Consider the following 10,519-nt stretch of genomic DNA (forward strand, 5'->3'; position numbering starts at 1 on the left):
GCTATCAGGATATATATACCTGCATTAAACAAGTAAATGTATCATTATTTCAACATTTACAATTATTTAACTTGAAAATATATATTTTCTTATTAATATGGTTTACAGGGGTAAGTAATAATTGAAACCTTAATATCTCGGAAATAATAAATTATTTTTTTGTGATTATCTAGTTTTTGACTAATATATATTTGTTACAGATTTTGTCAATTGTCCATTAGTTCCCAATCATCGTCTCTTACGACATCGGTTGGCAAAACATTTGAAAAAATGTAGACGCAGCCTGTATCAGCAACAATTAGTTGCCCGTAATCGTTTCTTTCGACGTTGGTTGGTAGAACATTTAATAAAATGTAGATGCAGCCTGTATCAGCAACAAAATTTAATTCTGAGGAACTGGGAGAGCATCAATGATGGACAACAGAGCACTGTTAACAATGGGCCATGGGTTGCTCAACAGGAGGGAAAGGGATCATATTGGAATAACGCTCCAAATGATAATCTCAGGAATTTAATTCAGAGAAACCGGGAGCGTATCAGTGATGAACAACAGAGAACTGTTAACAATGGGCCATCGAATGCTCAACAGGAGGAAGAGAAATCAAATTGGAATAACGTTCCAAACGAAGATGTCAGCAATTAGCTACCACATTTGCAAATGTGGTTAAATCTGTCACAAAATAATGTTAGAATTATATTGTATTGTTTCAATAAATAATATTTTAAAAGCTCACTGTGTTTAATTTGTATATAACAAAAAGTAATGAAATTCCCATATTAAAACAAATGTTATGTGATTTAAAAAAACACTATAACATTAGACGCACTAGCAACAACAGTTACTTGGAATTATTTTTATCGAAGTAAGAACTAGGAACATGTTTCGATCCATCTGCATCCTTAAAATAATCCTTAGTTTCACATGGGAAACATTTTCTGTTTGGTAGGTCGCAATCTCCTCCGCATTTGATGCACTTATACTTTACTGGAACAGGCATATTGCAATCAATAAATAAAACTGTTCAGCACTGTTAGGTATCCTCAAAATAATACACAAATATGAATATAAATCTTTATTTTATTAGTTTAGTTATTAGTTAGAAATATGTTAACAAAACCTTTCATAATAAATACGCGATCGATGGTTATTATCTAAAATACTACTTATAGTAAATGAAACATCGTTAATTCTTTTCTGAAAGTGAACTCTATCACTGATCAATTCCTTGCAATTTGGTTTTCTTGCTTTTTAAAACCAGCCATCAGGGTCCATAAGTATATAAGTTTTATTATTATCCAAGTTAAACACAACCTGCTATTGACCACTCATTGTATCAGAAGAAATGCTAAAAAATCATCAACAACCCTACCACTAATAATAGATCCATACATAAATAATATTTCTAGTTCTGCACGAACGGTCATCAATCTCTACCGCGCAGACGTCAGCCGATGTGACGTAGCCGGCTGAAAGCTATGCCGATCCTGCTCCAGTCGCCATCATGAATTGTGGAGCAGAATCGGCACAGCTATTCTACTATTAAGAGCTATATTTTCATGTCCTACATTAACATTAAGGTGAATTCAACTATTTAATTGCAAAAAAGAAGATAGCGGCGATGCGTTCTATTACTCGGTCTAGCGAATGCGTGGGGAGAACGAGGCGGAGCATGTGCGCTACGCGCCTGGTTGCGCGCAGGAAAATGATCGAGCTGCTTCAAATCGATGGAGCTGGAAAAATTAGGCATATCTCGGTTAATAATGAACCTTATCGAGATTATTCTTTTTTTAATTTGTGGTAGCGTGAAAATTCATGAGTATTGAAGCTACTGTATTAATATTATTTCAACCCGAGATTTAATTTTTTATTTAGCCTCGCTCTTCCCATTCGTTTTCTCTATGAATAACAGTTTTATTACGCCAGTCAAAAAACCACTTTTCCATAACTTTGACCATTGTTTTAACAAAGTTTCCCAACTAGTCTCGAGTTGATTTTTTGATATTTTGTTTATAACACGCTTCTGAACAATATTCCGCAAAAAAACTTCTAATAGTATTTTTTTCCCGAAAAAAAGGTATAATGACTGGCCTATTGGACTCAAAACTATTTACTGCCAGGGCAGTATTAATTTTGTAATTAAATCACGTTTAGCCAAGTGGCTACATTCTGTCTTTAATAATAATGATAATGATGATAATAATGATGATGATGATGATGATGATGATAATGATGATGATGATAATGATAATAATGATGATGATGATAATGATAATGATAATGATGATGATGATGATGATGATGATGATGATGATGATGATGATGATGATGATGATGATGATGATGATGATGATGATGGTAGTGGTGATGGTGGTGATGCGGGTGATGGTGGTGATGCTGGTGATGGTGGTGATGGTGGTGCTGGTGGTGATGGTGGTGATGGTGGTGATGATGGTGCTGGTGATGGTGATCATGGTGGTGCTGGTGATGATCATGCTGATGGTGATGATGGTGATGGTGATGATGGTGATGATGATGATGGTGATGGTGATGATAGTGCCGATGGTGATGATGGTGCTGATGGTGATGATGGTGATGATGGTGCTGATGGTGATGGTGCTGGTGGTGATGATGGTGATGATGATGATGGTGATGGTGATGATAGTGCCGATGGTGATGATGGTGCTGATGGTGATGATGGTGATGATGGTGCTGATGGTGATGGTGCTGGTGGTGATGGTGCTGGTGGTGATGGTGGCGGTGATGATGGTGATGATGATGGTGATGATGATGGTGGTGGTGATGATGGTGGTGGTGATGATGGTGGTGATGATGATGATGGTGATGATGATGATGATGATGATGATGATGGTGATGATGATGATGGTGATGATGATGATGGTGATGATGATGATGATGGTGATGATGATGATGGTGATGATGATGATGATGATGATGATGATGATGATGATGGTGGTGATGATGATGATGATGGTGATGATGATGAGATGATGATGATGGTGGTGATGATGATGATGATGATGATGATGGCGATGGCGATCACGAGGACAAGGACGACGACGACGAGGACGACGACGACGACGACGAGGACGACGACGAGGACGACGACGAGGACGACGACGACGACGACGATGACGAAGAGGACGACGAGGACGATGACGATTACGATGACGATTACGATGACGATTACGATTACGATAATGATAATGATAATTAATAACGATAACAACGATAACAACGATAACAATGATAACAATAATAACGATAACAAGAATCCCACTAAACACGAAACGTAATTGAAACGTTGCAAATGAGTTGTTTTACTGAACATTTGACACATTAACTATAAACGTTTCTGTTTCATTACAGAAATGTACCACTTGAAAACTTACTTAATGAAACATAGCCGAAACGTTAAAATTGAAGAGAGTTTGAAACATTACTCGAAACATTCCCTTTCGATCTCGGAAACATAACAGACGAACAACCCTTTGCTTTTTTTGCTTATCTTATGGAACATTCGGCATTAGTTAAATTTTGCTCTCAATCCCCAATCCCTCTTAAGCGTTAGTTCATTTGCCTTTGTTATACAGACATAAATAAAAAAAAAAAATTGTGGCAACATATTTATAACACAAGAAAAAATGTATGTTCGTGACTTGCGTAGATTGCGCGTAACAGCTCGAGTTTATTTGTTTCCCGTGTGTCGTTTTCAATCGTATTATGTTAGGTTTGCGGTTTGCCAGTTTGCATGGCTTCGTTGTTCTCCATCTTTACTTTGACGCTATTTGATGTGATAATTTGTAGTGTGTGCATTTGTGGTTATTGTAAGGTGCATATAAAATAATGAATATTGATGCAAAATGTTTAAAACGATATGTGTAGAGATTTCCAATTTTGCGTCACATCTACCTAAACATAGTTATATCCACTACCTATTATAGACAAGAGGACAAGGGACAAGAACTAAGAAAATGGAACTGAGTCACTGAGAACTATTTGAAATATGGATGAATCAAGTGAAATAGACGTCATTTATTTTATATTTTGTACAAATGTTTATATTTGTTTATGTATTTTGTCAAGATATCATTTTGTATCTTTATTTCTGCAGTATAATTTATTATTATTAAAAGGATAGATGTAATAGTGACCATGGGTAGAAGAAATTGTAACTTTATATTATATTTCAGTAATGTTATTTGTTTTTCATGTACCTACCATTTCAAGATTTATAATCATAACTAACTTTTTCTAATTATCAGTTCGTCATTGTTACCATATTCACGATGTTCCCAACATTAGAAAATTTCCATTTCAGAAGCGTATTTGAACAATATAAAATAATGTGTAAACGCTTCTGATATTGTTTTGTGACATTTTTATTTGTACGAAGAATGGCAAAATTCGTAATCCATATTAGAAACTTTTTTCAGTGGCTTCTCAAAAAGAAAGAAATTCTTGGTAAAAGTTGCCGCATCCCCAAACTAGAAGAGCATATTTATTTTTTTTAATATACAATGTAATAACTTTTTTTAGTTAAATTTTTTGAGAAATCAGTAAAAGTTGTCTGTAGTTCGTATTAAGTCATTCACAATACAAATAAAAATATCACAAAAGAGTATTAGAAATATTTAAAAAATTACTCACACTATACTATTTCAAAAACGCTTTTGAAATGAAAATTATCTAAAGTTGAGAGCATTATGAGAATATGGTAATAAAATTATTATGTTACTCAAACATTTCTGAAAATATACTGAAACGTAAAACAAAAATATCGAGTGCATAAATGGAACATAAAAATAATGTTACTGAAACCAATTTTTTTAAACGTTTCATTGGAAACGTATTTGGGGAGTACATCTTGGGTTTCTAGAACGTTACCAGAACGTTGCATGGATTTTTTATTAAACGTTTCGAGAAAAATTGGAAACGTTTCTGAAACATGTCAAAAACTTAGCTTTTTTTATTACAGGTACACCACTGAAAAACTTGATAATTATGTTTTCTCCGTTCTGTTTACGTCTTTCGGTTTCTTCCTTGATGAATTTGAAATATTGCCTTTGACTTACGGTCTGATCCAACAAAATACGGACGTTACTAAATTGATGTCTAATTCTGTTTCTCTTTTTAAATATCGCCACAGCGTCTTCTTTACTTTTCAAATAAACTTTAATGGGTCTAATTTTACCATCACTGACTTTCCCTAATCTTTCCGATCTCAAACCGTTGGTAACCAAATCTTGACTTAGTGCACTGAGCAACTCTTCCACTTTACAATCATCTGAGACATCTTCGTGTTCTTCACAGTTATAAATAATTATATTAAGAAGAACGTTTATCGCGTTCATGGATTTCATTAAATAACAGGCTCCTTGGTGGTCATAACTTTATTTTCCTTGAGAAGATTGATTTCAGAGGTTAGGGTAGCTACAGCTTCCTGTAGCTCCTTTATTAATGTTATTAAGGTAGGCAACTTTTTGCATTCGTTACAGGAAAATTTTTTTAACAAGTTAATTTCAGTCCTCGATAAATTGATACAATCAGTATATTTGTTTATAATCGTTACATTTTATTTGCTTAGTGACGTGCACTTCTTTTCTGCATGAAAAACAATTTACCGACATTGATAAAGACGCTGAATTTCTTGCTTCTTAAAAAAAGTGAAATAGTTTGCGGATAATATGATCCTTGTAGCAAATTTAAATAAGGAGAAACTGATTTTATGCCACTTAACGGGTAAGTAAACAAAATATTACTTACAGGTGCATTCCGCAACTATTACACTTCGAGTTAATGTGCATATAACGTTTGTTATATGTTTGTTATATGTTTGTTATATGTTTGTTATATGTTCGTTATATAAAAAGATGCAGTAATGTAAAAATTAAGTGAAAATAAAGAAAAAAACATTTAAATGTAAAAAAACTGTTAAATTAAGTGAAGTTTTCTAATCAGAACATCATCCAGTATGAAAATTCAGATAAAAAAATGTCTACAACCAACTTCTACCTTCTACCAGGTCAGCACCACCGACTTCATCTTCATCCGACCCGAACATCGTCACAGAGTTTACAAGTAAGTCTAGTACAGTGAATAAAGTGAAGTGAACAGTGCAATTATATTCTAGTTTTAGCTATAAGACTTCATAATTTTGATAATTTATAACTTCCTACCAATCTCTTCTGTCGAAAATATAATTTAAAATTAAATCCAGCCAAGTGTAATTTTTTACAACGAGAAGTGAATTATTTATTTAGGTAATTTAATTTCTAACAAAGGGATTAGTTCAGGTCCAAAAAAATACGAAATCGTAAAAAATTATCCAATTCCAAAAAATGCGGATGATATTAGACGATTTATTGCATTTTTAAATTATTATCGTAGATTTATACCAAATTTTGCTGATATAGCATACCCTCTGAACAAATTATTAAGAAAAAATTAGACATTTAATTGGACGTCAGAATACGACAAAGCATTTAATATTTTAAAGAAAAAATTAATCGAACCACCCATATTGCAATATCATGATTTTTCAAAACCCTTCATTCTTACTACGGACGCTTCAAATTTTGCGTTGGGATGTGTTTTGTCTCAAGGTGAAATAGGAAAAGATCGCCCGATAGCTTACGCAAGCAGAAATCTGTCAAAACATGAAATAAATAAACCTGTAATTCTAAAAGAGTTATTAGCAATTTATTGGGGATTAACACATTTCCGCCCATATCTATACAATGCTAACCAAAAATGTATAGTCTTTACCGATCACAGACCGCTAGTTGGACTGTTCATTCATAAATCTCCGTCCTCAAAATAGACTAGAATGCGTTTAGACTTACTAGACTATAATTTCGAGATAAATACAAACCCGGAAAAACAAACACTAATGCAGATGCTTTATCACGCATAAAGTTAGATTCAGATGTACTAAAATCAATGATTCCTACAGTAGCCGTTGCTACACGATCAATGACAAAGAAATCGAATGACACTATCACAAAAAATCAACCGAACGTCTCGGACAACCAGTCTGGCCAACTGGGAATTTGGGAACTTAACGTCTCTAACTGAAATAAATAAAATAAAAACATTAATGTTCGAAATATGTGACAAGAAAAATAAAGATTATTCAGAGCGCTCACACTCACTCTCAATCTCAATCACACTCACAATCTCAATCTCAAACACAATTGATAAAAAGAAAATTTATAAATAAGTGCGATAAAGTTATGAGAATTATATTATCAAGTGATAATATTGAGCAAAATTTAGATTTTGCACTGGAGAAGCTGATAAAAAGAAAATACAAAGCTAGCTAGTTACTCAAATTTATGTTTATCAATGAAAGATAATATATTTAATTATATAAAGGTACCTATATTCAAAGAAAAATATAACGCACTATATAAAAAATATAAATCAACACTAAAAATCTTATTATTTACACCACCAGCGAGAATAAATGATACCGATCTTCAAAATGAACTAATAGAAAAATATCATAATCACTAATAGGAGCTCACACAGGTGTAAAACGAACTTTAAATAAATTAAAACAAAAATATGTGTGGAAAAGTATGTCAAAAATGGTAAAAAGGCACGTAAAAAATTGCGAAGAATGTAATAAAAGTAAAATAATCAAGCATACTGTTGAACCTCTCGTAATTACAGAAACTCTTGCAACAAGTTTCGAATCAATTTCAGTGGATACCGTCGGACCATTGAAAATAACTGAAAATAATATGAGATATATTCTAACTATTAGCCCAGTCATTATAGACATGAAAGAGCCTGTTTCGGGAAAAAAATACTATTAGAAGTTTATCTGCGGAATATTGTTCGGAAATCTGCTATAAATAAAATATCAAAAAATCAACTCGAGGCTAGTTGGGAAACTTTGTTAAAACAATGGTCAAAATTATGGAAAAGTGATTTTTTGACTCACGTAAAAAAACTATTATTCATAGCGAAAAAAAGTTTATACAAAAAAGGTAGTTATTAAATAAGCCTATAAAATGAGAAAATTCCGATAATTTGTGTAAAAATTTCAGCCCGAAAGCTTCATTGGTTTAGCGTTGGCGGAATTTGTTATCTAAGAAGATGCTATTTTCAATTCATTTTTCCCAAGCTCACAGGCGTTGTAGGATTTCGGTCATTAGTTGTTTTTGTACCTAAATAGTTGTATTGACATATGGATTTACTGAGAATTTAATTTTTCAAATTTAATTTGTTTAAAAATGACTGAAAAAATGTTAATATTTATTAAATTATTAAGATAGGTAATTATTATAAAATAAAATAGTAATCTCTTTACTTTAGTTTTCTTCGAAAAATCGTTGTAAGTTGACTAGAAGCTGAGATAATTTTTTTTTATTTAATCGTTAATTATTAATATTAACAGCCGAAATTTGGAGGGAGTATACATTAAGAGCTATATTTTCATGTCCTACATCAAGGTGAATTCAACTATTTAATTGCGAAAAAGAAGATAGCGGCGATGCTGTCAACGTGCTTTATGTTCTTTTACTCTAGTTGGTGCTGAGTTGTGACCTTAACATAAACGCCGATACAGTTTAGAGCGGGTCGTGGAGTTCGTAGGTGTTGGAGTCTATCTCATCCGAGATAGGTTCGAAGTAAAGAAAGTAATGCCCAAGCAATAACAAAAATTTGAAAAAATTGAGGAAAGTGAGAGATGTCAAACAAAAAAAAATTAAAGTAAAAAAAATTAAGTTTATGTCAGGCGCCAGTAAATTTTAAAGTGAATCTACAAACTTTAATTTCCTAACCGGATTCCTCTTAAATCTAGGTCAGGTATGTATAACTGTGGATCCTTTTGATCCTGAAGGTAAGTGGAAAAATAGTTTAGGAAAAAATATTTTCCTTGAAAAATAAAGGACTGAGTTCCCCTTTGAATTTTAAAATTTTTTATAAAAAAAATTTTCAAAAAATTAATATCAAAAAGTTTTCAAAAAAATCTAAGTGACCAAAAAAAAATTTATTCAGAAAATATGTTTCTGAGTTTATGTGCGAAAAGTAAAATATCAGTTAAAAAAATTTTATTTTGAAAAATTATCCAAAAATCTTTTTTCGAAAATTTATTTTCGACTTAAAAAAAATATTTTTTATTATTATTATTAAAACTTGGGAAGGTTTTTCTTCAAGAAAAACAAGTTTGAAAAAGGTATAAACTATATTACAATAACTGTACAAATAATATTTTTCTAGAAGAGAAAAATTGACAATGAGATTAACACTGTTAAAAACCTATTAATCTAACAAAATAAGTAATAGTGATTCACTGGAATAATCTCTGCAACGAAAATCCAGGAAACAACAAATTCAACTACCAGACCGTAGAAAAAAGAGTACTAGGTATATGAAAATGAACGTTACTAAACTTATTCAAACTAATTACAAAAAAATCGCGGAATTCTACTAACCACTTTTTATGTAATCCTCTGTATAATCCTTTCGGCTTTTCCGAAAAACTGCACTAACTTTCTATGTCGGTTTCAGTTCCGATCCAACTCTTTAATTACTGAAGGTAATTAGACAATTTAACGAGCACTTTGTATGTCGAAGACTAGTAAGACTCGGAGCAATCACACAAGGTTACTTTCGAAGATTTGTTTCACTTTATTCCCCGTAATTGCGGATGAAGACTAACTTTGTAACTTTGCTGGAAGAAATTGGTTGTAAACTAAGAATCAGACCAATTGAACTTCGGTGATGAACTGATTTAGAGCAATCACGCAATGTCACTTTCGTAGATTTATATCACTATATCCCGTACTTGAGAATGAAGATTAACTTGTAACTTGTTAAAAAGAACTTAGTTGAAAACTTAGTATTGAACTAAAGGACTTCGGCGATGAACTGATTTCAAAAACGAAAAACCAGCCCTTTTATTTAGAAATTTTCGGTCATTAAGGGTGATTCTCCCCTAACTATTGCGTATTTGCAATCATGACATCATGCTTTGCAATCTTTCATCAGATTTCATCATCTTTTTAGAACTTTCTAGAAAGTTTCCTCAAAAATAGCAAAAGTAAACTGAGGGTTTCGATACTCGATTCTGATTGGTCCCGGCCTTGGCGAGGAGCAGAATACTGACATCTGATTGGCTGAAGGCTTTAGTATAAATATTAAAGTGGTATAAAACGCAATTTTCGATTTTGTTTCGTTCATTTGCATAGTAGCCCTTCGGTCTACAACACCCCCTTCTTTTTTTACACTTTTTTCTACCCTGTCTGGTTCACACAACATCTTAAAATCTAAAACCTTAAAACTAAAAAATTCTTAAAACTAATATTTACAAAGTAGAGCAAACGGCGAACGGTAATCTTCACCGATGTTTCCAAAACTGTTAATACAATATACCTGACTATACGTTCCGGCGTTACTGATTAACTTGAATTTGACGTAATATATCGCTACACATATATATTACCTAATCCGTATCGATGATTACCATTCGCGAACGTCTCTTCTTCC

At 32.6% G+C, this 10,519-nt stretch overlaps 1 protein-coding gene across 1 annotated transcript in view; it reads right to left on the reverse strand.

Annotated features, from left to right (window-relative positions):
- LOC108916088 (putative protein TPRXL) overlaps positions 1 to 6,083 on the reverse strand; it is a 7,247-nt gene extending 1,164 nt beyond the window's left edge. Inside the window, exons 1-4 of the mRNA XM_023456627.1 lie at positions 6,035 to 6,083; positions 5,095 to 5,324; positions 3,062 to 3,178; positions 2,559 to 2,858 (exon numbers count right to left, since the gene is read on the reverse strand). Of these exons, the coding sequence (XP_023312395.1) occupies positions 2,559 to 2,858; positions 3,062 to 3,178; positions 5,095 to 5,324; positions 6,035 to 6,083 (696 nt within the window). The remainder of the gene's footprint in view (positions 1 to 2,558; positions 2,859 to 3,061; positions 3,179 to 5,094; positions 5,325 to 6,034) is intronic.
- Between the last annotated feature and the right edge of the window lie 4,436 nt (positions 6,084 to 10,519).

This window comes from Anoplophora glabripennis, unplaced genomic scaffold (genome assembly GCF_000390285.2).
Source record: "Anoplophora glabripennis isolate ALB-LARVAE unplaced genomic scaffold, Agla_2.0 scaffold1959, whole genome shotgun sequence".
Lineage (NCBI taxonomy): Eukaryota > Metazoa > Arthropoda > Insecta > Coleoptera > Cerambycidae > Anoplophora > Anoplophora glabripennis.